At 61.7% G+C, this 27,327-nt stretch overlaps 2 protein-coding genes across 6 annotated transcripts in view; one reads left to right on the top strand and one right to left on the bottom strand.

Moving 5' to 3' along the window:
- The window catches only part of BAIAP2 (BAR/IMD domain containing adaptor protein 2), a gene marked incomplete at both ends in the record, with an annotated part of 45,086 nt that extends 24,796 nt beyond the window's left edge, over positions 1-20,290 (top strand). For 2 of the 5 annotated variants that reach the window (XM_082008086.1, XM_082008084.1), the window contains 8 exons: positions 8,066-8,218; positions 10,886-11,113; positions 11,797-11,998; positions 12,464-12,665; positions 12,774-12,842; positions 13,088-13,250; positions 15,086-15,120; positions 15,730-15,760. In XM_082008086.1, coding sequence (XP_081864212.1) covers positions 8,066-8,218; positions 10,886-11,113; positions 11,797-11,998; positions 12,464-12,665; positions 12,774-12,842; positions 13,088-13,250; positions 15,086-15,120; positions 15,730-15,760 — 1,083 coding nt within the window. Of the gene's footprint in view, positions 1-8,065; positions 8,219-10,885; positions 11,114-11,796; positions 11,999-12,463; positions 12,666-12,773; positions 12,843-13,087; positions 13,255-15,085; positions 15,121-15,729; positions 15,761-17,653; positions 17,682-20,144 lie in introns of those variants that run through there. The other 3 variants (XM_082008083.1, XM_082008085.1, XM_082008087.1) reach the window with 3 other exon arrangements.
- A 3,896-nt stretch (positions 20,291-24,186) lies between these two features.
- Positions 24,187-27,327, bottom strand: part of AATK (apoptosis associated tyrosine kinase) — a gene marked incomplete at its 5' end in the record, with an annotated part of 21,553 nt that continues 18,412 nt past the window's right edge. Inside the window, 4 exons of the mRNA XM_082008143.1 lie at positions 24,187-24,391; positions 24,602-24,847; positions 24,935-25,082; positions 25,230-27,326. Of these exons, the coding sequence (XP_081864269.1) occupies positions 24,363-24,391; positions 24,602-24,847; positions 24,935-25,082; positions 25,230-27,326 (2,520 nt within the window). The 3' untranslated portion in view covers positions 24,187-24,362. The remainder of the gene's footprint in view (positions 24,392-24,601; positions 24,848-24,934; positions 25,083-25,229; position 27,327) is intronic.

The raw sequence follows: 27,327 nt of genomic DNA, 5'->3' as shown, positions 1-27,327 counted from the left end.
AATAATGCAGTAACATCTTACTCTTCTTTTGAAGGCCCATCCACTTAAGCCACTGCAGCAGTCAGCAGCCAGGAGTCTGGTGCTCTGTCATCATCTCTTTGTATTTAGTGCTACGGGCAGCAGAATTGGTCCTTTCTGCCTTTTCACCACTTGTTGAGTGACCACATCTCGGCACCACCTGCAAGTGAGGTGGGTGGGCAAGTGTGGTGGGAGAGGCAGTGCTGTGGATGTGGTTTCTGTAAAGTCTGGCTTTGAGGTGAGGGGAGGTTTGGGGCTGTCCAGGCTCTGGTTTGCTGGGTGGCAGAGGACGGCCCTCACCCGGGCCAGGGTACCAGCGTGGCTTGGGCTCCACGCTCCACCAGACTGGTTGGGCAGCCGAGTCAAACGGCCCAAACATCACATCTCACCTGTGACTCTTCGATTCGTATTTTCCCCCTTTATGAAGCAGACATAATGCTGATACTCAGCGGGTGCTGCACATAACTAATTGTCTTGTAGCTGGTGAGCAGTAGTGTTGGGAACACAGGAGGGCTGCTCGGGACAAGGCAGTGGCATGATGCTCTTGGACACTTGCAGGAGGCTTCTCCTGAGCTTCATCAGCCGCTCAGTGCGTGGCAAGAGCTGATCCAGGCTTGTCTGCCAGTCCCACATCATCTGGCCACTGTCTCTTGTGCTTGTTTTGTGGAGTTTAATAGATGAGGGTGGGTGTCGCAGGATTAAAATGGTTGAGGATTTAAAACACCCTGTGGTTTGCAGTAAAGACAACTCGCGTAGCTTAAAAGCAGCTCAAAGTGCAATTAGGCTGCAAGAGTGATTTTTCCCATCTCCAAAGCTTTCTCTGTCATGGTCAAGAGATGCTGTGATTGTGGGTTGTTACTGCTGAATGTTGCAATAAAGCCAGGCTTTTTATTCCTTATGAATCAGTCCAGAGCTTTTGTTATGCACGAGGAATGAAAGCTGAGACAGCTAACAGCCTCGGATGTCTCATCTTAGTTATGTAGTTAGTGATTTTTTTTTGACCTGTGGTGAAAACCAGGAGAATAAACCAATTCCATTCACTTCAAGTCTTTTATGAAGAAGAATGAAAACAATATTAAGATTAAACAATCACCAAGGAAGCTAAACTGCTGTAATTTCATTAAATGCTGGTTATGACCAAGCTAGGAAATCAAGGTCATGATGAGTTTAGGACCTTGATTGAATCAGCAGCTCAACAATGAAGTTATGTTGGTTCAAACTATTTATCAAATCATATTAGCACTAAGAACAATTGGATTTCTCCACTGGGCTGAGACAAAGCTGAGTGTAATTCATCCTAAACAGCAAAGCTGAAGCTGGCTGTTTGCAGCGAAAGGCTGTGCCTGACCTGGGCAAAAGGGCTTTCAGCACGGCCGTGCTGGCGAGCGGCCGCGACGGTAGCTCCGGCAGGGCAGAGGGAGCGCCCTGCTCCTCCCAACCCCTGCGAAAGCAGGAGCCTGCTGCACTGGGGACGATGGACTGCGGAGGCTGAGCTCAGCTCCTGCCCAGATGTGTCTTCTGCTTGTCTACACCTACGCCTGTGGGAGTATTATAAGCATTAAATACCACTGTGCCAAATAACCTGGGAGTTTTTATAAACTTTTGTAATTGAAACCTCTTTTTGATATTCCCATCAGGAGAAATAATTTTAGGTATAGGTCAAGCAGCTCTAACTGATAAGGAATTTGCGCAAACCAGGTTACAAAGGCTTACGTAAAAGTCAAATAGGGAAGAATTATGTAAAAGCCCAGTGGCTGCAGGTAACTCTCTCCAGGATTTATTGTGCTTTAAGCTGAGTTAGGCTGGGCGTCCAAACCCAGCAAATACAGTCAGCGGGTGCAGGGCGGGGAAGCACGTGAGACACTTGGTGGGAGATGCATCAGGGCTGGGGCTGAGCTGCTCTGGTCGTGGGCAGTGTCTGAGTGTCCTTGCCGTGGCCAGGTCGGGACTGGAAGGGATCCCGACTCGGGAAGTGCCAACCTGAGTGTTCCTGTAGCTCGGTGGCGTTACCTGCTCGCGTCTCGGGACCTTGTTGGAGGGCTCATCCCTTGCAGTAATCTTTGAATCTTTGCCCCTGCTGTTTATTCTGTAGTCAGCTGTGAACTCGTTTGCCGGCGACGCCGGCCCCTCTTACCATGGGGCTGTGGCCCTGAGCGTCTGGGGAAGCCTTGGGCATTGCACCTCGCTCTGGCAGGGCACTGGACCCTCTTCTCTCCAGACGTGGCGTTGCAAGAGTCTCCATCCCCTCCTGCCGGGGCTGTGGCCGGGACGGGTTTGCTCGGCCGCTGTGCCTGGCTGGCAGCATCCCTCCCACCCCGGGGGAGCTACAGGCTGCAGCACAAAGCGTGGTTTCCTGGAACCGGCTCTACAAATCTGTAAGTGGCTGCTACACATACGCAAAATGAAGTCTTAAGTTTCTTTTTCTCTGGGCTGAGATGGCTCAAATGACTCTTCTGGAAAGCTGGTCTCTTGGTCCCCGTGCCTGTGTGGGTCAGGGCCATGTCTGGTGAGTGTTTTGGTACCCAAACTTGTGCATCGAGCTGTTGATCCGGGGTGTCCCTGTACTGAGGGAACGTTTTAAGCAGCTGATCCTGAAGCGCCCGCACGGCTGGCCAGAGAAAGCGCCTGGCTGCTGTTTTGCTTTCTGTAAATTTTATGTGATACCACATGCATGAGTGGATGGTGCTTTATAGGAGCAGTGAAAGGATGAGGCTGACGCCCCAATGAACAGGCAGCGTAACGAGGGGAGCAGCCCCTCTGTCCTTGCCAGAGGCAGTGAAACGCGTTTTGGCTCCCAGGGTGACCTACGTGTGGGTGTTCTCCGCTGTGGGAGAGGGTTTGGTCTGTTGCTTTACTTGCCTTATTACAAGAGGTTAAGTCACCTGAGGCTCATTTCCAAGCTCTGGTCTTGTTCCTGGCCGTGCTCTGCTGGGAAGAGCCGCTGATATCCCAGGGCTCAGATACGGCATCGCTCTGGCTAAACAAAGCCACCAGCCTCCCTCTCTGTCCGTAACATCCTTGGGCGATGACGGAGGCTGGAGGCGGCCGGGAGGGGATGGCATCTCCCCTGAGGCTGCTCCAACGTCCACCAGCTTCCACAAAAGGAGAAATTCTGGGAATAAGGAGAAGCTGTCTCCTTCCGCGGGAGCCAGCGGGCCTGAGGATCCCCAGGCTGCTTGTTTTCCTCAGCTTGGCTGACTGCCGTGGTGGGGTTTCAGCCATTTTTCCCTGAGACTATCAAACAGCTTAGATGCTCTTCCTCTGTTAATCAGCCTAACGTCTGTCTTATTTTATCCCATTACTTTCTAATTATTCTGCCTGGTGGGTCCCTAAATAAATCCTCTCTTTTGCTGTTTATTCCTTCCAGGTATTTCAGCCTCCCGTATTGGTCCGGCACAGCTTGCAGGGTCCTCTCCCTTCCCCTCTCTCGCCCTGCTGCTCTGTGCCGCGGGTCCTGACCCGTGCCTCCCCGAGAGCCCGGTGTTGGGAGCTGGCGCGGAGGCTCGGTCCCGTCCCGCTGCAGCGTTACTGGTGCTCTGCTCTCGGAACTCCTTGCCGTGCTCACGGGCTAGCTGGTGCCTTGCTGGCGGTGCCTGCCGGTGGTTCCCTCCTGTCCCTGTGGCCGCTCAGCAGCAGCAGATGCATCCGATCGCCGGGAAAAACCCGTAATGCTGATCTCTGCAGCCACGCTCGCTGCCGTGCTGATTAGCATTGCCCTTGGCTCACATTCGTGACTGGTTTGCACCTTCTTGGCTTGGATAGAGTGGTTTGAACGCATTTTTTTCCAGTAAGACTGTGTGGTTATTAAAGGCTTGACGGAAGTTCAGTACTGATGTTGCTGTTGCACCTGCGCTAATGACACTGATGGCAGCGTGCGCTTGAACAGGACTCGGGTCTTGACATCTCTCGGGTGCTTTTTCATCTTCACACACCTCTTGCTGTCGGCTTTTGAGCGGCATTGGGAAGGTGTTAGTGGAAGGGGCAGCGCCTTTGTGTGCCCCGGCTTTTCTGTGCCGGAGATGACAGCGGCTCTGCGAGCTGGGGACTTTGCAGCGTCTTGTTTCCTCTTTCATGTTTTCTTGTCCCTGATTTACTGTCTGACCCACTGGGGTGACTTGGTCTGGCTTCTGAACGGAGACTGCCAAGCTTTGTTCCAGCGTCGCTCGTCTCTCCCGGGCGCTGGGCAGCCAGGAGGGGCTGAACCGGCAGGTCCCGGCGGAGCCGCCGCCGCCTGCGCAGCCGGGGCTGGTGGGGACCCCGCGCCCCGGCCCTGGGGCCGCTGCTTCCCGGGAGCAGGCAGGAGCCCTCGCTCCGCTGGCTCCCGCCCCAGAGCCATGGCAGCATCTTAAACCAAACCTTTTCCCCGGCTGCGCCCGGCGCCGCCGCGTGCTGACATTGCTAATTAGGTCAGCGGCTCACGGTGAATTGGAAGTGGATGTGTTCGGGAGGCGGGGGGGGGACGGGGGAGTTATTTGAGGCCTCTCCAACCTAGAAACCCAGAAAAGGTTTCTGGAGCTGTTGAGTGGCTCCGGCGCGTGCTCTGGCTTTCGGCACGGCCGTGACCACCGCGAGCACAACCCTGGCCCCTCTGGCGCTCAGGTCAGAAATGATCTGGGGGTTTTTTTTCCTCCTTTAAACTGGGATTTTTTTTTTTATTTAGACAATGTTTAAAATCTGAATTTGAAGCTGATGGCCTAAACCAAGGTCTGAGTTTCAGATGCATCCCTCGAGCAGCACATGCTTGTTGGTGAGGTCCCGGAGCCACGGAGCCCGGACACGCGGAGGCCGGCGGGGAGGCAGCTGCCCCTGGCCCTTACACCGGCTGTCAGGTGCTGCTTCTTGGCACGCGGTAGTGAGATCTTGCATCGTGCTTTGCGTGTTACTTTCTTCTTGTGCATCTGGCGTATTTAGCAAAGTTTTTATTTGAATTGTCTTTCGATGCGTTATTTGAAAGCCCATTGTCATTTTGAGCAAATCTATAATGAAAACTGTCTGGTGAACAAGAAGTGTTGCTCGCCATTTTGTAATGTAATAACATGTAAAAATCAAGGCTCTGAATAAATCAATGCCACATCAGGCATATTTACATAAAGTATATAAAGCGCTGAGAATACTAAATTTAGAGCATAGGCTCTCCGCTTGCAAATCGACATGTTCTAACTGGCTGCAGCCATTAAGACAAGCCTTTCTTTAGCGAAATAATTAAAAGTATACTTGCAAAACAAGATTGAAATCGGGGATGTAAAGAAAGCTTTAAATTTTATATTTAAGTGATGATTAAAACAAAAAATCTAACATCGCTAAGATAAGGAAGAATTTCCCCCGTGCTGCGGTGTACGGCTGACTCTTGCCCGCCTGCCGTACCTGGGGCATGGCTGTGTCTGACCTGGGGATGGTCGTGGTACGGGGAAACCTGGATCGCGGCAGGATGGTCCTTGTGCTACTGCACTAAATTAGCCGGAGGCGGGCTCGTTTCGCTCCTCACCTTCTCGTTTGTGATGGCCCAGTTAGTAAATTAAGCAGGATGAGTTCAGGGTGTCGGGGTCCGGCGCTCCTGCTATTTCAGGTGCTGTCAGGGTTGCGCTTTCCTTCCGGAAGCGGAGCCCTGCAGGAGGGGGAGCGTCGTCCGGCTGCTTCCCTCAGGAGGGAAGGGAAGGAAACTTTTTTGGGAGCTGCCGGTGGTGCAGGGGTGTGGGGACAGCGGGGCTCGGTCCCTCTTGGGTGTAGCAGGGCTGTGATGGAGGGGTCAGGGCCGGGGGCTCTCCGGGCTGGCGCTGGGGCATCCTCCCCTCCCGGCTCCCCATCAGCAGTGCCAGGCTGATGCCTCTGGGCTCTGTCCCCGTGCTGTTCCCAGGACTAATAATACCCGGGAGGAGGCGGCGTGCTGGCGGCAGCACCTCTGTGCCAGAGCCCGCGCTGGGGAGCGATGCCTTCCCGGCTCGCGTCGAGCTCGTCCTCCCACGGCCGCCTGCTCCCACCCGCCATCCCCGCAGGCACGTGCCCGGGGCTGCTGCCACCTCTCCCCTGCGCCACGCCGGCCTCGGCACCTCTGTGCCTGCTGCCGGCACAGCCCGGCTGCCTGCCGGCTTTGCTGGTGCCCTCCCCTGTATCCCTGCCAGCCCCGGGCCGGCTCTGCTCTGCCCACAGCTTCGCTTGGGGGTGATGCAAATTCCTCCATTATTTCCGCTTCCACACCCAGTGGTGTCAGCTCGGTTACCTTCATTTGTTTCTGTTCCTAAACACGGACGTTTGCACTGGATTTTCTCCTTTGGGGGGAAAAAAAATTTCTCCTTGAAACAAGGTTGTTGGTTGAAAACTTGAGGGTTTTTTTACCCATTTTTCACCCCTTTCCCTAAACGGTGTTGGTGCCTGTGGGGAGACAAAAAACCTGCTGGGAGCAGCACAAGCTCTCTGCAGGGTTTGCTCTCGAGGGAGGATGCTCCGAGCAGGGTGGGAGCGGTAGGAGCTCCAGCGCCGAAATAAGCCCCCTTTGAAGTCTGGGATGTCACTTAATCTCGCTGCTTTGTTGAGGTTTGTTCCATTTTGTGTCTGCTAATAAATATTGTAGCATGCTAAAAATAACTTAAACATGAAGAAAGAAGTAGAGCTGCTTTGGGCCCTGAATTTCCAGTTTAATTCCCTTCTCAGGGAAGCTCAGACTTTCTGAAACAGGTTTAGCAGTGCCTGGGCTGCACAGTTGGTTGTGGCTTTTCGGTGTGGTGCTGCCATCCCAGTGAAGAGCTGGTGGCAACGAGGCGTTGCAGGGCACGATAGTGATGAGCGAGAAAGATGCTCCTCTTAGAGGCTTGGTGGCTGCTCTCCCAATGCCACGTCGAGGGTGGAAGCTTCTTGTGGAGGAGCCGGGGACATCCCGAGGGCGTTGAGGGATGAGAATTGGCCGGTTCAGGGAGCTGGGGACATCTCACGGCCTCTGTGCTCAAGGGTGCTGATGGTGTGGCCCAGCAGCAGCCCTGCGGTCCCCGGCGCTGCTCTGAAGCCCTCCCGTGTGCCACGCTTGCATCGCATGGGTCGGCCTGAGCGGCTGGCTTACCCCAGCCCAACCCTGTGTGCCGCTACCGTGCCCCGTGCGGCGCTGGCAAAGCCCCGCGTGGCGCAGCCGTGTCGGCAGAAGTCCTGTAGGTAGAGCAGGAGCCCGTGCCGGCAGAGGAACCTCCCACCGCTGTGTCTGTGGCATCTCTGCCCAGCGCTGGCAGGGACTGCGGCATCTGCGCAGCCCCGGGGTGCGGCGTCAAGGAACGGCTGCCCTGGCAATCCCCTTGCTGCTTGCATTGCCTGTGACGTGCCGAGTGCTGTGCCCGCGTGCAGCGCTGCCTGCCCTGGCACTGTCCCCGTGTCCTCTGCGCCGCGTACCGCGTGGCTGACTGGCAAACACGGACTGAAGGCGCTGCCGGTAGTTTTAGCGTTGCTGATGGTTGTGTGTTGGAGGCGTTCACGTCCTGTCCCGCTGCGGCCCCCGGCTCTCGGCAGCACAGCCCTGCCCGTCCTTGCAGGCAGCGACAGGCAGCAAGCGGCGATTCAGCAAAGACGCCGGCAGCAGAGGAGGTGCCGGCATGTCCAGCCTGGGCTGGATTTCAGGGTGGTTTGTGCGCTGTGGTGGCTGGCAGGGGCAGGGACGGGTGGGGGGCTGCGGGGGCTGTTGCCAGCCCTGGGCGATCGGGGCAGCCTCCACCGCCTGTGCGGTTGCCTTGGCGCGGCTCGGGCGCCCGTTTAGTGAGCGGGCGGCTGCACGCGGTACAGCTCGTCCCGCTGCCCACGCGGCTCCCAGCCCACACGCTGAGTCAGCGCCTCTGCATGCGTGGGGGGGGGCTTCGATGAGTAAAGGCGGGTTGGAGGGGCCGTGCAGGCACGTGTGTGTGTGTCTGTGCTGGGGGGCCTCCTGCCAGCCGCCGCCCCCAGCCCCACGGCCGCACCACTGACCCTTCTCCCGAGGGAGCTGTGGCATCCCCTACCCTGTGCGCAGAGGGGCAGGCAGTCCGTGGGCAAAGCGGTGAAGGCAGCCACCTCTCTGCTGCTCTTTCTGTTCTAGTACATCGAAGCCATCAGCAACAAGCAAGGCGAGCTGGAAAACTACGTCTCTGACGGCTACAAGACAGCTCTCACGGAAGAGAGGAGACGGTTCTGCTTCCTGGTTGAGAAACAGTGTGCGGTAGCGAAGAGCGCGATCACCTACCATGCCAAGGTGAGCTGCCCCCACTGGAGCCGCCGGTCTGCCGCCGTGCCCCCATGACTGCCGGTCTGCAGGTCCCGGCTGTTCCGCCGCCGGGTGGGTGCTCGGTCACGAGCCATTGCCTACAGAGCAGGCAGGCAGCCTGGAAGCAGCAGCTGGTGCAGCCCCTGCGGCTCGGGGGGCAGAGCCGGGTGGGAATATGCCAGTGGGTGACCCACGGATGAGGCGCCCTGGGAGACATGTGTGCTCCTGGGCCCGGGGAGGCAGGGCTGTGCCGCCCCCCCGGCCGCACCCCCGGCTGCCCTTGTCCTGACGAGGGGGCACGTCTCCCATGGGTGCCGCTCTGCGTTTCGAAGGAGCTTCTGGCTGCATGGGGTAGACAAGAGCGACCGTGGCTTGCTCGAGTGCCAGCGTAGCGGTGCCGACGGCGGAGCCTGGCAGCGTATGGTGTCTCCTGGCTCGCCCAGGCGGCGCCGGCCCCTCCGCGGTGCGACTTCACCCGCGCAGGATGGCTTGCGGTAGGCGGATGGGGCTGAGTTACCCTCTCCTGCATGTCATGGTCACCAAGGTCTGAGGGCTCTGCCCTGGTGGAGGGTGGTCACGATCCTTGTGCATCAGCTCGTGATTTGCAAAAGCAGCAGAAATGCCAAGCAGTGACGTTCCTCCTCGGAGTCACAGAATCACAGCATCATTAAGCTTGGAAAAGACCTTTCAGATCATCCAGTCCACCCATCAGCCCAACACCACCGTGTCCCCTAAACCATGTCCTGAAGTGCCACGTCCACATGTTTTTTGAACACCTCCAGTGATGGTGACTCCACCACCTCCCTGGGCAGCCTGTTCCAATGCTTGACCACTCTCTCAGTAAAGACATTTTTCCTAATCTCGAATCTAAACCTCCCCTGGCGCAACTTGAGGCCATTTCCTCTTGTTCTATCGCTGGTTCCTTGGGAGAAGAGACCAACCCCCACCTCACCACAACCCCCTTTCAGGCAGTTGTAGAGAGCGATGAGGTCTCCCCTCAGCCTCCTCTTCTCCAGACTGAACACCCCCAGTTCCCTCAGCCGCTCCTCGTAAGTCGGAACGGCACTGCCCGCCTGGCAGGGCAGGACTAAGTGCCCCCTGGCCTTAGCAAAGGTGGGAATTAAACCAAGGATTAAACTGCTGTTCCAACCCCCCTCTTGCCTGTTCCCAGGCAGCCCACGTCTCCTGGGCCAGAGCTGCTGCCTGCCAGCCTGGGGAGCGGCAGCCCCCTGCGCTGGTCCAGAGTGGAATCTGTCCAGACGAGAGCTGGGAACGCCGGCACTGCTCCCGCAGCCTCGTGCTCCCATTCTGGTTGTTCCCCACCGCCACCCCCCGTCGCTCACAGCACCCATCTGTCACCGCCGGGCTTTGGCACTGGAGAGCGGGAGAAGGAGTTTGGATTAGTCAGCGCAGTCCTCGCGCTGCGGGCTGAATCGATGCTCGGCATATGCGAACTCCTCCTGTAGTGCGGGAGGGAAAAATTCCCCCCCAGGGATGCGGCGTTGGCAGGCATGAGGGTGCCGGCACCCGCAGCATGGCTGCGGCACAGTGAAACCAAAATCTTGCAGCAGCGCGTGGAGGGTGGTTTTGCATGTGGCTGGTCCAGAGCTTGGTGGGCGTGTGTGCGACGTGGGCGCCCAGCCCCGCGGCAGCCGGCGTGGGCTTTGCCGGCTGAAAACGCCATCCCGCTGCTGCCTGTGGCTCCCAGAGGATGCTGGCAGCAGCCGCGGTCTGCGTGGTGAGGCGGCGGCCGATAGCGGGGAAATGAGCTGGGGCTCTGAAATTGGCTTTAGAGGGGTTTTTGACATGTAGGGACCGAGGTGTCTCCAGGTGGGAGCGGTTGCGAAGCCGTGCAGAGGTGTTGGGTCGCTTGCGGCCGCAGGGCTCTGCTGGCGGGCGAGCTAGCAGTCAGGCTTACCGGAGCCGACTCTTCGCGGCGCATCTGCCGGGAGGCGTTCAGGCAGATGGCTGGGGGTCTGTGTGGTGTTTGGCTGAGGAATCACCTCGGGGTGATTTGGGACATCTCCTGCCTTGGGGAGTCACACGGTGGGATGCGCACTCCCACGGCATGGGTGTGTTAGCTGAGTAAGGGCAAGTTTAGCTCCATCTTTTGGCTTGTGGGTTTTTCCCCTTGGCCCGGAGCATGGCAGCGGGTGGCTACAGACCCTGCCCGCAGGCAGGGAACAGCAGGGTGGGTTCAGCTGCCGGGCAGCGGAGCCAGAGGCCATCGGGGCTGAGAAGCTCATCCCTCGGGACCGGGGCGAGGGCACAGGCCGTGCACTGCTGAGCCTTCGCTCAGGTGTTATTTCTCCGCTCGGTCGAGCGGTGCTGTTCCCTGAGGAGCCCAGCACCCTGCCTGGCTTCCTACGGCCCCTCTGCTCCTGGAACTGCCCCGATACCGCAGGATATCTCGGAATAAGGTGGGGAGGTGGATTACCTTTTCCCTGCCTCCTTTGCTTTTTTCATTACACCGTGCTGGCACAGCTGTGTCCCTGTGTTTCAGCTCATCCGTGCCATTCCCAGAGCAGTCGATGGATCTTGTGGCCAGGATTAGACCAGCTCCGGGTCCGCGCAGTGCTGTCCAGGGAGGGCTGCAGAGCTGGGCGCTTTCCCTGCACTCCTGTGCCCTCATGCCTCGTTTTTCCTCTGTTGCAGGGGAAGGAGATGCTGACGCAGAAGCTGCCGCTGTGGCAGCAGTCCTGCTCGGATCCCAACAAGATCCCAGACCGCGCTATACAGCTGATGCAGCAGATGGCTGCCAGCAGCAATGGCACCATTATGCCCAGCCCTCTGTCTACATCCAAATCCAACCTCATCATCTCTGACCCCATCCCTGGTGCCAAACCTCTTCCTGTCCCCCCGGAGCTGGCACCTTTTGTAGGAGTAAGTATCTCTGTGGTGGAAGTTGTCCTGCCCTTCTGAGCAAAGCTGGAGGGACGAGCCCTGGCCGGTGTCACCGTTGTCCTCAGCAAGTCGCCTTTTGGTGGACTGTCGTTGACGCGCAGCGACAGGCAGCTCCGTGCACGCATCGCGCTGGGATGCGGGATGGAGTTCGGCATGGCTGACGCAGGGATGGGCAGCCTGTCCCGTCCCATCCTGCCTGGGTTGCTGAGCGCTGGAGGGCCAGGGGCTCCCAGGGGGCATTGGGGAACCCACGAGGTGGACTCGCCTGGCCAGGCTGGTCCCAGAGCTGTGGGGCTGAAGCGAGGTACCCCAGTAACCATGGTGCTTGGAGTGAGCCATGGGATGAAAGACCCTTCAGAAAAGGGTCTCCCTGGCTGATGTGGGGGCACGAGCTGAGCAGTAGAGCTCAGGAGGGATTTATCAGGTGCAAGGCAGCTTGGGGCAGTAAAAGTGGTGAGGTGACCCCAGAGGACGTAGAGGTGACCCCACCGCTCCCCCTGGAGCGCTTTGTCTCAGGTGGCGAACTAAACCCAACAGGCTGAAGCTCCGGTCTGCTCTGAACCACTTCCCATGGAGCTGCATCCCACTGCAGGAGCTGCGGTGGGATGCCCTAATGAAGATGTTCCCCATCTCCCCCCCACCCTCCTCTCCTCTCTCCATAGCGCATGTCGGCGCAGGAGGCCATGCCGGTGATGAACGGAGCCTCAGGCCCAGACAGTGACGGGTACAACCACTGGTCTGAGATGAAGCCAGCACAGCCCAAATCTTTATCTCCTCCCCAGCCTCAGAAGCAGCTGAGCGACTCTTACTCCAATACACTCCCAGTTCGCAAAAATGTGCCACCAAAAAACAGCTATGCATCAGGTGAGGCCCCGTCCTCCCCGTCCTCCGCTCCGGGGGCTCCCGGGGCACCGTGGTGCCGGCCGTGCCGGATGGCGCTCGCGGGGAGTGGTTGGCAGGGGCCGGTCGCAGCTGCGGTGAGCGGGGCTGTCAGGGATGCTCTTGGTGGTGGGGCAGCAACCGGCAGCATCCCGCCAGCATCGAGTGCTGCTCGTGCCCCTGGACCTGGGCTTAGGAAATGAGCAGAGCCGGGCTCTGCCACGGCTTCGGCTGGGTGGGCTTTCAGCCCAAGGACAGGATTTCCAGGAGAAAAATCATGAGGAATCTTGTGTAGGGAGGCTGCTCCGTTTGCCGCGGCTGGTGGTGATGCCAAGAGCAGTGGCACCTGGAGTAAAAACAAGCAAGGTTAGGGACCTGCCCTTGCCCGTGCCTGGGCTTGGCCGCGGGGTGAAGGACTTGGGGCACTCGTTGGTCTCTGTCTCCCACCAGCTGAAAACAAGACACTGCCACGCTCCAGCTCCATGGCCGCAGGGCTCGAGAGGAACGGCAGGACGAGGGTGCAGGCCATTTTCTCTCACGCTGCCGGAGATAACAGCACCCTCCTGAGCTTCAAGGAGGGTGACCTCATCACGCTGCTGGTGCCGGAGGCCAGGGATGGCTGGCATTACGGAGAGAGTGAGAAAACAAAAATGTGAGTGCTGTGGCCGTCCCCGCAAACTGCTGCGCTCCAGGTGCAGCCTCTCTGGATCCCCCCCGAATAAACATGGGTTTGGCTTCATCCCCTGCCTTTGCCTTTCAGGAGGGGCTGGTTTCCTTTCTCCTACACGCGGGTCCTCGACAGCGATGGCAGCGAGCGGGTCCACACGAGGTAGGAGCGTCGTGTGGCTGCTGTGTCCCTCCCAGGACAGGCTTGGGGGCTTGGGATGGGAATACTCTGCTTTCCCTGGACACGAAGCGTGTCGTTAGGAATAGCTCCCAGCATGGGATGGGGGTAGCTGGGGCGGGGGTGTGTCTTTGGCCATGGGGTCCCCTACCATGGGTGGACGGGCACCTGGGGGTCTCAGCCTGGGGTGGGCTGGTGCTGATGCCTCTGCTTTGGGTCCCCCCGCCCAGCCTGCAGCAAGGGAAGAGCAGCAGCACTGGCAACCTGCTGGACAAAGACGACATCGCCATCCCACCGCCCGACTACGGCATGGCCTCCCAAGCCTTCCCGGCACAAGGCATCAACACCTTCAAGCAGAGGCCGTACAGCGTGGCCGTGCCCGCCTTCTCCCAGGTAAGCCCGTGGGGCAGCAGGGGCTTCTCCCACTTCGGGGGGCAGATTGTTTATGAACCGGGAGGTGCTTGAGCAAATCCCTGGGCGTTAGTCTGTGCTGGAGCCCGGCGCACGGTGGCCTGGGTGTCTGCAGCTTCTCCATCCCGCCCGTGGTTTTAAAGCAGAAGGATGGAACGTGTTAAAGCGTGTTCTCGGTCCCGGCGTGGCGCAGACAGCGTGCGGGTGCAGGAGGGCTGCTCTCCAACCTGTGTTCGTTGTTCGTAGGACTACCTAATGCCCTATGGTTGTGCAATTAAAGACTATTCCAGTGGCCTCTGCCAACCACCCTCCGCTCACTACAAGCCTTACTCTAGGTCGACAGCTGTAAGTCTGAACGCGCGCAATGTTTCCCTTGGGATTTACGGGCAGTTGGCTGTTTTTGCCTGGCGACCCGTGTGCCTTGCCCGGGGCCGCCCTCCTGCTGAGCATCTCTCCTGGGGAGAAGGAGCAGGGATGCAGGGGGGCGGTGGGAGAGGAGAGCAGCGGATGGGGAGGACCGTCCAGTTTGGCTCACGTGGGTGGAACGGGCAAGGCACAGGGAGCGAGTGGCACAAAACGGCGCCGTAAGCCCCCAAAGGAAAACACTTGCCAACCACATGGGAGCCTCCCACCAGAAACGAGCTGTTCACAGGCAGCTGGAAGCGTTTTCTCTGGCACATGCCAAGTGAAGGCGGTGACGGTCCTGTGGGGATGCAGGGGGGAGCGTGTGGGTCTGGGGCAGACCCTGGCCAGGGCTTCCCACTCTGGCGGTCGTCCAAAACAAGCTCAGGGTTTCATGGATAATGAGTTGGGGAGGATGTGTGTGTGGATGATGTCAGCTTAACCCAGGAGCCGCTGGCGTGGTGGGACTTCCCTGCCAGAATGAGTGTGGTGGGATGAGCCACATTGGCTTCCCCAGAGCACTCGGCACATGCTGGAGGATGAGGAGGGGGAGAGGTGGCTGTACGGCTCCCGACCCTTCGGCCCGGCGCTCCGGAGCGGTGGCAGCTCCAGCCGGTGTCTGGCCCTCTCTGCAGGGGATGGGACAAACGCAGCCCCAGCTTCTTGCCAGGGTTTCCCAGCAGGGTTTGCTGCTGGATTTGGGGTTTCACGATGGGGAGCGTTCCTGGGACAGTGGGAATGTGGGTCTCTGATCCCTGGTGCATGGGCAGCTCAGGGACCAGCAACTCCCACTCCTTCCCAGAGCGGTCCTGTGTTTGTCATGGAGAGCAGAGCTGCTCCATGGCCATATGCCAGGGCAGGTCCTTGCCCAGGGAGCGATGTCTTTGAGGGACATCCTCCGAGCCTGGTCCCCATCTGCTCCTTGGACCAGTGCAGTCCTTCCAGCTGCAAATGCCGCTTGGAACCGGCTGAAGGAGAAAATGGTCCAAAACCCTGTGGGTTTCTGGTGGGAGTTAATACAGATAAACACCTCTTTCCACAGAACATTCCACTAGTGTCTCTCAGACTTATTCAATCCCTCTTTGAGTGTCTTGTTATCTCAAAAGTGGCTGGAGCTCTACCACAGCGGGGCTGGGCAGAGCAGACCAGGGCTCTCCCGGCTGTTGCTTTCCCTTGTCTTGCCAGAATAAAGTCCTGCTCCGAAGAGAGTGGTGCAACTTCACTCTCTGCTGTCTAAATCCCATTTAAATCATCTCCATATTTCCTTTTCCTTTCCAAATGCATTGGCTCTCAGCCCCAGCATCCCTGGGTCCCGATGCACTTTGGTCTGTTCGTGTGACCCTCCAAGTGGCACCTGAACGGGCACAGCCCACGGCCCCCACCCCTCACCGTGCTTCCTCCCCTCCTCTCTGCAGGGTCTCGACGACTACGGGACGAGATCCGTCAGCAGGTAAGGCTTCACCTTCCTGTCACGTTACCCGAAAGTGAACTGTTGGTGTTGGCTCTGGGTGAAGCCGTGGTGCCGTGGCCCCGCAGGGTGTCCCTGCGTGGGCTCCCCGGGGGACAGGCGGTGGCTGGGGTGGGGCCGCGCGGTGGAGGGCGCGGCGCAGGTCTCGTCTGCGAGTGCGGAGGGACCCAGTGTCTCCTGGGGGTGGCAGGTCCCACGGCTGGCCCCCGCCGTCCCCAACCTCGCACCCCTTGTGCTCCTCTGGAGAGCCACATCTCCCCGGCCTCCTCCCTGGGGCCTGCACCCAGGAGCAACGCCATGGAGGGCGCACGCTCTGGGGGGTCTTTCCCTGGCACCCTATCCCAGCCGGCAGCTCCTCCATCCCCATTCCCTCTGCCTTGGAGCCGCCCTCTCTCGCTCTTGGAGGCAAACCCAGAGCCCCGAACTGCGAGCGAAGCGGTGAGGGGCAGGGGTCGAGCTCCGCAGCAGGGGGGCTGCTGCCGGTCCCCGTGGCACCGTGCTGGGGAGCTGGGCTCCTGGGCACGGTGCTGCCGCGCGGCGCGCGCCGGCGGTGCTGGCCACTCTGGCAGTCTCCTGTGCTTTGTTCTGCAGCGGCAGTGGCAGTTTGGTATCAACGGTGTGAGGACACCTTGGCTAGCGGCGGCCCCTTGCTGCTTGGAAGAGCTTTCTGCTTCTTTCCCTCCTGTTTTATTTTCTTTCCCCCTCGTTTCTCTTTCTCTACTTCTTTTGGGTTTTAAACTCTTGTGATCTTCAAGGAAACCATGGTGCTTCTCCACCCCTCCCTGGTGTTCACAGTGCCCTTGTTTCTGAAGCCTTTTCAGAGCAGAAACTGCCGATCGGTCTGTGCTCGCTTTGAAGCAGCCTGGATGCAGTTTACACTTTAGTGGGACCCAGTTTTTGTACTCCTGTGTGAATGTTAGCGATGCACTATCCCTCCTCTGGGGCTGCACGCCAGCCGCCTCGCACGAGCCTGGACAAAACCTCCCAGACTGGAGCAAATATGCATGGCCTCTGGTGTCCGTACTGTTACCGAGCATCCGGGATGCCCGTGCCCGGGATGCCATTCCTGCGGGGGGCAGCAGCCCCGTGCTTCCCCCTCGGCCTGATCCGCTTCCATCCAGTCGCCCGCCGTGGTGGCTTTGGGAGAAGCGGATGGCGCAGAGCTCCTGCCCCGGGGAAAGGGCTGCTGCTCGGCTGGGGTCCCGCCAGCTGTGGGGCGCAGCCGGCAGCCCCCCTGGAAGGGTTACTCCTGGTTGTTTTATAAATATATATATATTTTTTGTAGCAAGGTATTGTTACCTCACGTTAGCGCTGGGGGCTGGTGCAGAGCCATCCGAGGATGCGCTCGCATCCCTAAACTGGGCGTGAGCGAGGCAGCCCCCATGCTGCGCCGGGGGCTCAGCAGTGGCTGGGGGTCTCCACCCCACTGCGTTGGCGCTTGGGGGTCCCGCTCCCGCAGCCGAGCCTGGCCGTAGCCCTTCCAGTGCCCGTGGCCGTCTCCACCGCAAAGCTGTACACGCTTTCTTTTTCTGATGTGATTTTTAAAACCTCTTTCATTGCCTGTTTACTAGGACATTGCTGGCAATACAGACACACACGGACACGTTCTTGTTTTATATACTCGCCTAAGGGCATATTGTAACAAGACCCTCCTGCATCAATGTCCTAATTTTGCTAAAGATTTTTAACCCAGGGTATTTCATGCTGAATGACTGAATGTAGAGGGGGAAAAAAAAACCCAGCCTAGCAAAGCCTGTACGGAGACTGTAAAGTGCTGGAAAACCTTTTTTTTTTAAAAGCCAGAGAGAAATGTGCCCTGTACTGAGTTACTGTTCGAATAAAAGTTTTATTTATTGCATTGAGCTGGGCCTCAGTGTCTTTTTCGGCTGCCGTGCCTGTGTGCTGCCCGTCACGGTCTGCATCGCCCGTTGCACATTGCCATGCCTTTTTTTTTTTTGGCCTCTCCGTCCCCTCAGCATCAGGCGGCCGTGGGAGACCCTGGGTGCCGCTTCGCACAAACAGCTTTGCTGAGCGGGAGCAGCTAAAACTGTTTTAAGGGCCGGGTCCCTCCTCCGTGTGCATCTCGAGGGGACGCTGCTGCGGCCGCGTGCTGAGGCTGCGGCTGCGCTTTCCCGACCTGGCAGCGGTGGGAAAGCGGCGATGGCCGGGGCAGGGGGAAGGAAGCTGCCCCCCTCCCTTCCACAGCCCCCGCCATGCCTGGCCTGGCCTCTCTGCAGGTGGCTCCCGGTGCCCCGGCTGGCCGGGCCCTTCCTTCCCCTCCTCGCAGGGAGCCGGCGGGCAGCACCAGCAACTCAATAAACATGACTTTTCCTCCTTTTTCTTCTTTTTCTTCCTGTTTCCTCTGCCCAGAGGCGCTGTGCAGCCGGCGGGTTCTTGTGCCGGGGCGGCCGCCGGCGCATAGCCCAGTTCCTCTCCTTAACACCACCTTCTGTTCCCGTCAAGGGGTCGGAGCGCATCCCGGTGCGCTCCAACCCGCCTTCTCTTTCCCTTGCAGCCCCGATGTTGAAGTGGCCAGGTTTTGAGCTGCCCCTGCCCGTAGTTAGTAAGTTGATGGTCTCGGGGGGCCAAGCCCTGGGTGTGCTGGTGCTGGGCAGCGGGTGACGGCCGCGGGGCTGCGTGGGGACGGTGCCACTGCTCTGCTTCCCCCTGCACCTGGCTGAGCGCGTCCCCTCCCTTGGTCACCGCTTGTCCCCCTCCCGGTGGCAGGAGCTCCCGGTCTAACCGCGCTGCATCTGCACGGCTCCTCGCACCGCCGCCACGCCGGGCAGCCCGCCGGGGCTGTGCTTCCCCCGGGGCCGCAGAGCTGCTCCTGCTGCTTCCCCTGCTCCCCGTAACCAGCCTGTTTGCTTGTAGGTCTCCGGTCTTGGCAGTCCCACCAGCGCCTAGCCGCTGCATCACCGTCCCCAGCCCCCTTCTGTGGGACAGAGCGGATCCACACTAATGTCAAGTTTTTTGAGCAGCTTCTTTTGCTTGTAGACCGCCCTGGGGACGCATCTTGGGAGCCTCCTCGTCCTGACTTGAGCCGTGGCCCCAGGGCAGGGATGGAGGAGTTTCCCAAGGAGCAGAGACCCCCTCGCCAGCATTGCAGACCCCAGGAGAGCCCCTTCCCCGTTTCTCTTTGATCCGTGAGCTGGTTTTCCCACGGCTGCCGGAGCTGCGGGCTCTCATCCCAATGGCTCTTCTCTGCCAGAACAAAAATAGTTAAATAATAACCCCTGGTGACTCATCAAAGCAACCTTTCCTCTCCCTCCAGTCCTGAGAAGCTATTTTGGCATCCTGGGGGGAAGAGTGATCTAAGAATCTGCATTAATTAGGTGGGAAATTAATTACCCTATTTTTAAGCAAAAGCCGTTTATCTCTTGAGGAAAGCAAAAGAGCACTTGGAGAGCGAAGTGGAGGGCAGGGGAGAGGGGCTGGGGGAGACAGGGAGTGCCCTTACTGGGGGGCCAGAGGGACTGAGCCCCTTCCTCCTGCCTGCGGGAGGTGGCCGGGGCCATCCCAAAGCTGCTCGGGTCCAGCCAGAGGTAGCCGGTAACCACGGCTGCTCCTGACGTGGCTTAGCCCCAGCGCTGTGTTCGTCCGGCTGGCGCGTTACCTGCCCCCGCGCCCCAGGAGGGCAGGGCTCTGCCGCGCGGGGACCTGCCGGGGGCCCGGCGGGCAGGGACGTGGCAGGGCCGGGACCGAGCGGGGCTCGCGGCCGCAGGCACAGGGCCGTTGCCTCTGTTGCGGAGAGTTGGTGCAGCTCCCCGGGGAGGGCTGGGGGCAGGGGCTGGGCTGGGGCTGCCCGGGCAGGGAAGGGCTGGCTGCCTGCAGGCAGGAGAGGCAGGGGCTGCGGGGCTGCGGGGGGCTGCAGAGGCGCGCCGCCGCGCCCGGTGCCGATTTGGACCCGATGGCTCCGGGTAGCCCGGGGGGCTGCGCGCCACAGCGCGGCCAGCGGACCCCCCACACCTACCTGCACCCCTGGGCGTTCTGTCCTGCCAGGAGGGCACAGAGGGGACCTCCCCGGGCAGGTAAGGGTGCTCCCCGTGTCGCAGCACCCTGCGCGGCAGCCCTGTCCCCTGTCCCAGCGTGCATGCCGGGGCTGCATATTTGCAAACGCCGTGCGTGGCAATAGCCGTAGCCGGCGGCAGCGGGACGGCGCTGGGGACTCCCCAGGTAGGTAAAGCCTGGCTCAGCCCGGCTGCTCACAGCTCTGGCTGCGGCACGCTGCCGCTCCCCGGCGCAGCCGAGGCTGGCTTGCCGGGAGCCAGGCTGGGCTCGGCCTTGTGGCCCTGCCGAGCTCCTCCTGTGCAGCTGGCTCGTCCGGGCGCCCTTCCCCTCCCCGCGCTCTGCCTCTCTGACGTTTAACTTCTCCAAAGGCTTCCCAGCCGGCACAGCTCGGAGCTGCAGGCTCTGCTCTTGCCCGGGTGTCCCCGCGCATCCCTCGGCAGACAGCGTGCAGGGAGCTGTAACCGCCTGCTCCCCCATAGCGGTGCAGAGCTGGGTGATCTCGGGGTGCTCCCGTGCATGGGAATGGCTCGAGCCCAGCCTGGGGGGCTGGAGCAACTTCTCCAGCCCTGGCCCCCCCTCGGTAGCCCAAGCTTTAGGCCTGCTGGAAGGCGAGGTGGGAGAACATCCTGCATGCAGTAGCCCTTGCCGGCTGGTCTCGCATCCACCATGGCTTGTAACTGTGAGAGAAGCAGAGGAGCAGGGGACAGCTCAGCCTGAGGGCTCCAGCTTAACCCCTTCCCAAATGCTGCTGAACCCGGGCGGGTGGAGGGGACAGGGCTGGCAGCTCCGGGCTCACCGACAGCCCTGCTCGGGCCTGGGCTCAGCCTCGAGGGACGTCCAGCACAGCCTCTGCAGTGAGCAGAGCCACATTGGCTCTGCGGCAAAATCTCGGGGTCTCACCAGGTCACCGCTCGCTGTGCTTGGTGCCCCATCCTTGCAGGCCATTCTGCCACCATCCCTCCTACTAAACTCTGCCTTCCTCTCTTTCTCTGCAGGAATCCCTTTGCCAACGTCCAGCTGAAGCCAACGGTGACGAACGACCGCTCGGCTCCACTCATCAGCTGATCCGGGAGCGCTGGCGCCCGCCGTGCCACGCGGCACTCACCGCCTCCTCCTCGTCGCTGCATGTCCGGCTTTCCAGGACTTCATTTTTAGGCAGAGTTTATTTAATCCTGCTGCTTTCAAAGCCAAAGGCTAAAGCTAGTGCCCTAGTTCTCTCTTCTCTAGACCCACCTTATTCCTCTCAGTGGCAGAGGGTTAAACCGCTGCCTTTTGTCCGTTGCCTGCGCAGAACTAGCGTGATGGCAGCATGTCCCGTAGCCAGGTTTGCTTCTAGGCTTAGCAGCAGCTCGCAGTGGTCGGGAGAATGGCCTCGGCTGGAAAGCAGCTCTCCAGAGATGAGCTGTGCTTCAGGCTCGCACAGGGTGGAGCGGCAATGGCAGAGGGGAGACAGCCCCCCCATCCCCCCTGCCTGGCCCGAGGGGTCCCTGGGACAGGCAGGATAGCCAGGATCCCCCGTGCAAGCCAAAGGGGTGGTGGGAGCTGTAGGCAGCTCCCAGGCTCCTGCGAGTCCCCGGCCGCCCGGGCTGTGCTCCGCTCACCTGCCGCAGGCTGGGAGGTGGCTGGATGCCGGCAGTGGGGAGCCAGCACTGCAGCCCCCGCGGGGACGGGGACGGGGATGGGGACGGCTCCGCTCCCAGAGCTCCTGCAGCGCCAGACCTCTGTGTATAGTAGGGTATTACGGTACTGCTGTAAAATATAAGCTAGAAAAAACACACTTTTGGAGATGAGGGCTCTGTTTAAGCGTGCCTTGGGGTGCCCAGGGCCGCGGGGTGCCTGGCAGTTGAAGGGGTGCTCTTCTCAAACAGGGTCTCTTGTCCAGACCTCTTGCTTGGCTGTTTGCTCTTCCTCTATTACTAGGGCTGCATGAGAGAGAGATAGATGTAGAGAGAGAAATAGATATAGATATATATATACACACTCACTGAGCTTATTGCTGGGGTGTGCACCCCACAAGCGAGCCAGCTCCTGGGCTGTTCGTGCAGCTCCCGGCTGCCACTCGCCCCAAGCCGAGCCAGCACGGGAACAGGGAGAAGGGGTTTTCCAGGCAGGAGCTGCGTCTCCCGCGGGCGAGCGGCTGCATGCCGGGCAGCACGGGCTCGGTGCCCTCGGAGGGTTTGCCTTTTCCGTTGTATTTGTCATTTTGCACTTTTTAATCGCTAGTGCGTTGCGGCCCGTGCAGCAGGCGCTTCGCTGAGCACAGAGAGCCCCGGGCACGTGGGTCGCTGCCGGTGGGGCTCCAGGCGGGCAGGGCTCTTTCCCGGTCAGCCGCGATGGCTCATTGCCGCCGTGTCCCCGCTGATGGTTTTTGCAGCTCTGCTGCAGGAAAGCGGCTTCTCCTGCGACTGCCCGGGCGCTGGCTTTGCGCAAGGGCTGGGTTCCCTGGTCGACGTGCCGCTCCTTCCTCTCCCGGGGCTGGACAGATGGATGGGGGGGCCAGATGGGGCAGGGGCGAGGGGAAGGGCTCCGCTGGGGTGTGGGGTGGCAGGTGAGAGAGGGCTGGGGGGTCACAGCCCAGGGTGGGGGCAGGCCTGGGGTCCCCTCAGCCACTGGACCGGCGTTGTCCTCTTCCAGCCCTGCGCTGGGGGCTGCCGCCCCCCAGGACCTCAGGGCAGCCGCCCCGGGCTCCAGCCGGCCCCCAGGCCTTCGCTGCGCCTCCCGGCGTGGTGGCACCTGCAAGATGTAACCTGAAATAATATTTTATGAGAAAACGTAATTTATGAGCAATAAACTCCCACGCCACCCCTCCCACCTCTAGCGTTTTCCTTGGCCGGAGGCATCCGCCTGGCCCCGGAGCGTCGCTGGTCTGCACCCCGAGCAGCCCCGGGCTGACGCGCACCGTGGGGCGAGAGCTGGCAGCTGCCTGCGTGCCGGGCAATGATCTGGGCAGGAAACGGCTTAAGATATTTTAAAAACTTTATTATTGGCCCGATGATATTTGACACACATGCTGGGAGCTGTATGGAAATCAGCACTGATAAAAAATACAGCAATTATGACCCGTATTGATAAAATAGACAATGTAATAATAGCCTTTCTATTAAAAAAAATATCCAAGACACAGCTCTGTCCTCATGCTGCCCTCCAGAGGCAGGGACCTGCGGCGCCATAGACCAAACCCGGGCTGCGGGGGGCCGGAGCGGGGAGCGGGGGGCAGGACCAGCACCCCGCCGCCCTGGGCGCGAGGGGGGAGCGGGGGGCGCCTGGGCAGGGGGCCGAGGGAACCCCCCGCCCCGCACTGCAGGCAGGGCGGCGGCGCGGGGGGGTGCTGCGGGACGGGCACGCCGGGCACCCCCCGGCCGCACCCCGCCCCTGCGCAGGCTGCACGCCCCCCGCCACAGGCGGGTGCTGCCCCCCCCCCGCTGCAAAGCACCCGGCAAAGAGCTTGCAAGGGCGGCGCTGGGGCTGGGGGGGCATGGGGGGGTGTTAGGGGCCAGGCTGGAGCTTAAATAAAATACTTAAATAAAGCGACAGTTGCCGCCAGTGACCTGCCAAGGGGCTGCCCCAGCAGCAGCGGCCGGCAGCGGGGTACGGGGCAGGCGCAGCCGCCCTGGATTTTGGGGCTGAAGCTGGGGACCCCCCGGGACCCTGGCTGTCCCCTGGGGGGGCACAGCCCCCTCACCCCTTACAACAGTCTACAACAGGGGCCCCCCGCCCCCAGCTCCAGGCCATGAGGGTGGCTGAAGGGTGGGCGAGTACGGCAACGCCTGTGCCCGGTGCCGGCTGGACCCGCAGCCTCGCCGCGGTGCCCGAGCTGTGCCAAGTATGGCAACGCCTGTGCCCGGTGCCAGGCTGGACCCGCGGCCTCGCCGCGGTGCCCGAGCTGTGCCGGGCCAGGGCCAGGGTCATCCCACAGCACCGTGCCCTGGTGTGGAGCAGAACCCCCAGGCACCAGCCCCGTCCCACATGGGTGCATGTGTGTGTCTGTGCACGTGTGTGTCTGTGCGCAAGTACGGGTGCTCTTGCCCCACGTGCACGGGGCGACAGGAGCCAGCCGGGGCTGCAGGGCACGGGGTGGGGGGCGAGGGGGGCCAGGGGGGACATTTCTCACCTCAGGGTTTGGTCTATAGACCCCAAAGGAACCAGCCCTGATTTCAAGGTTTCGCTCAGCTCCGCTTACTTCCATTTCCTTCTGGAAGCTGGAATTGCACAATTATCCTAAGCCTCAAATGAATTTTAAAAAGTAACGAACAAACAAAAAAAAACCCAAAACAAAGAATTGCGAGTGCCCCCCCGCCCCCCAACTCATCATGTCTCTTTGGCAGCAAGAACTTAAAATCGCATCAATGTGGATTCAGTCGACAGCAAGTTTTGTTTTTAGGGTGGGGTTGGGTGGGGGTTTTGGTTTTATCCTTTTCTTTAAATACAAAAATAGGGCGGCGGGTCCCGGGGGACTGCCCCACGCAGGGGCAGCCAGGACCCCCCGCCAGCCCTCCCTGTGCTGCTCCCCACCACAGCGGAGCAGGGGTCCCACCAGCCCTCGGGGTCCCTCGTCGGGACGGGGGAGCTCCCCACCTCCCTGAGCCCCCCCCCCACCATGCTGCCCACCCCGAGCGCGGGGGCACGAGAGCCGGTGGCAGCCCCGGCATGGGGAGCAGGTGCACTTGGGGCGACATCAAGCAGCGGCAGCAGCCGGCGGCCCCTCGCTCGGGAATGCTGTGGGGCGGCTGTGGGGCAGCCAAGCCACCGCGAGGTGTAAGGCCAAGCGCACAGCACGAGGGGGGACAGCGCGGGGGTGTGGGGACAAACACCACCTCGGGGAGCACACGTGGGCAAGAAGCCAAGGGCGGACTTCACTGGGGGGGACACTCCGCAAATGTTAGCAAGGTCAGGGCACTACCCTTTAAATGCTATAATTTATATATATATATATGTCTATATATATATATATGTGTCTATTTCTACACGCACGCACACAGCCACACGCACACGCACACGCACGCGCACGCACGGCTGTCACCCACCGCCTGGCCCCAGGCCGCGCCGGCCCCGCTCCCACTCGCAGCAGCAAACGAGTTCCTTGCGATAAAATCTGCCTAAAAAAATCCAGAGCGCAGTCTAGGAGCCCGTGGCCGGACCCCGCTCCCGGCCCCGCCGTCCTCCGCCACCCCATGCCGGTGCCGGGGCGATGCCCGGCCAGCATCCCGGCTGGCTCACTCCCGGTCGCCATCTTCACTGCTGCCTGCAACGAGCGGAGAGGCGGCGTGAGTGGGTCCCGGTGCTCCCGCGGGACACCCGGCCCCTCGGAGGGGGTGACCGTCCCCGTGGGGCACAAGGGCAGGGTGTCCCACACACCCCCAGCTCCCACCGCGGCTGGCACCGGGGGAAGGCAGCTCTCCAGACCCCCGGGGGGGTCCCAGCTGCCCACACAGCAGCGCGGGGGGGGACCCACCTCCTATGGAGTCCATATCCGAGTCGGAGACATGGGTGATGGAGAACCGGGACACCGGGGCGGGCGAGACCGTGAACCGGGAGAACTGGACAGGCAGCACCTGCTTCTGTGCCGGCACCAGCGTGGGCAGGGCGGGCAGCGCGGGCACGGCCAGCTCAGGCTCCACCGGCATCCCTGTCAGCGAGGGCATCAGGGACGGCTTCACCGGCATGAGCGGAAAGTCATCGTCCCACTCGAAGCCGCCGCCTGCAACACAGAGCGAGGGGGCTGAGCCCACCATGGGGGTCACCCCAGCCTGCCCCCCCGGCAGCCCGCCGCCTCCCGGCCTCTTACTTTCTTCCGACGCGTTGCCATCCGAGGAGTCATCCGAGGCGCTGAGCCTGTCCGCTGGGCTGGGGGGGCTGCCGCCGGCGGGGGGCTGCCCCGAAGGCTGAGGGGGCTCCGGGAAACTCTGCTCAGCCAGCTCCCGCGTGGGGCTTTCCTGCACGAGGGGAGACAGGCGGGGACTCTCGCTGGGGGCACGCCTGGGCACGGCTGCCACCACCGGTCCCCGTGCACAATCACAGCACCCGAAAATGCCGGGGGGCCATGCCCAGCGCCCAGCTCTGCCCACCCCGCGGCTGCCCACCTGGTCGAAGAGGTAGATGGTAACGTCATCGTAGAAGGAGACGGCCTTCTTCTTGCGCTCCAGGTCCTCGCAGAAGGCCTCGGAGAGCAGGCTGGGCATCTTGAGGAGGCTGCGCAGGTTCCTGCTGCTCTGGCTCTCGGCCACCACGATGGGCACGGCCGCCGGCTCCTCCTCGCTCTCCTCGCTCTGCTCCTGGATGTTGTAGCAGCGCAGTTCCTCGTCAGACTCGTCGCTGTCCTCCGTGTCCTCCTCCTCCTCCTGCGGCTCCTCGCGGTGCTCGGGGGCAGCCGGCTGCAGCTCCCGGGCGGATGGGAGCGGGGAGAGGCCCGGAAGCGACTTGTCCCCCAGGGGCAGCGTGCTGGGACCCCCTGGTGCATCGCCCACCCCGGTCCCCTCCGCAGGCAGCCGCGGTTCCCCAAGCCCCGGCGTGGGGAGCTCAGTCTGTTCGCCCCTGGCTGCGGGTCCCCCAAGTCCAGGGACACTCTTGGGCACGTAGATCCCTCCGACGGACACCGGCTCCCCGGGGCTTGCCGGCGCTGGGGTCAAGAAGAAAGTCTTGGGCGGCGCAGAGCCCGGGGGACAGGCGTCTCCATCAAGCCGCAGGTTGCTGCCCGGCAGCGGCCCCGTGCCAGCAGGTTGCCGATCTGTTCCAGACCCCTGCCCCGTGGGGCTGGCCGGGGCACCCCCAGCCTCTGCTCCCCTCCAGTCCCCCACCAAAACCCCTGCTGCCGGAATGTCCACTGCCACCGCAACGCCAGGCGCTGCCGGGGGGCTGCCAGGCGCCCCCGGGGGGTGCAGCGGGTCCTCTCCCGGCACAGGGGCTCGCCCCAGGGCCTGCATGGGGGGCCGGGGACCCTCCTCTGCCTCTGGGGTCCGGGACCCGTCGCTGTCCTCGTCCTTGGGGCTGCGCTCGGCCTCGGTGTCGTAGTCGGAGAAGTAGGCAGAGTCACGATAGGGGTTCTTCTCGGCGAGGCTGTGCAGCTCAGCCCCGAGCGAGGTGGAGAGCCGCGTTTCAGGGGCCGGACCCTCGCCCTCGCCCCCCGGCAGCCCCGGGGGTGGCTTCCCCAGCTGGCTGAAGGCCTCCGGCTCTCGGGGCTCATGGGGTTCTTTGAGGACAAACTCGGGGGACTCGTTGTTCTCGGTGTCGTAGCCGCTGTCGAGGGCCTTGGGCTGGCCGGCGGGCACGAAGGCGGTGGGGCTGAAGGCCTCGCAGGAGCTGGCTGTGGAGGGGATGTCCAGCGACTCCAGGGAGTCCGGCGTCCCCACCTGCTTCTGCAGGGACTTGAACGCTGGGGCCGCCTCCGCCCGCTCCACGTAGTCCCCGGAGAAGTCGGTGAAGACACCGGAGGTCAGCTCTGCCGCGTCCTCGTCGCTCCCCTCGTCCGCGCTGGGTACGCTGACGCTGGAGTAGGTCTTGTCCGCAGCAGCCTCCCCGGGCACCAGCACCGGCGCCTCAGAGGCCTCTGACATGGGCTGGGCGCCGTCTACGCCGGGCTCCGTGGGGGAGCCAGGGTTCGGGGCGGCGGTGCTGGCCATGGGCGCGGCCTCCCCCGGCCCCAGTGCAGCCATGGCGCGGGGCGGCGGGCTGCGGGCAGGACTGCTCCTCTCCACGCTCTCGTCCGGGCGGGCATCGTGCTGGGCCCCCGCTCTGGCTGGCGGGGCCGTGCCGGGGCCCCACGGCGTGCCGGGGCTGCCAGCCAGCGCTGCTGCCTGCGAGCGGCCGGAGGTTGATGAGTCACGGCTGTGCCAGGCCTGGCGCCGCGGGGAGGGCGAGCGGTACGGGGAGGAGGAGCCGCCGGCCGTGCCGGGGGGCTGATCCTGCCGTGGGCAGCGGAAGTCGTGGCCCGGCGGGGACCCCCTGAGCTGGGCCTGGCCACGTGGCACGGTGCCCAGCGGCTTGGCCATCAGCCCCCGGAAGGTGATCATGCGTCGGTAGCACCAGCTGTCGCCGGCCGGGGGCTCGCGGGACGCCGGGCTGCCGCTGCCGATGTTGTTGTTGGAGGAGCTGTTGGAGGCCCAGGGATGCCGCTGAGCCGGGGGGCTCGTGCCCTGCGGGCGGGGGGCTCCGGGGGGGCTGTCCTCGCCCAGCTCCAGCACC

Source organism: Phaethon aethereus (assembly GCF_964289735.1).
Source record: "Phaethon aethereus genome assembly, chromosome: 18".
In the NCBI taxonomy this organism is placed as follows: Eukaryota; Metazoa; Chordata; class Aves; order Phaethontiformes; family Phaethontidae; genus Phaethon; species Phaethon aethereus.
Note: the sequence above shows the minus strand (reverse complement) of the source record. Positions and strands in the feature narration are given on the sequence as shown.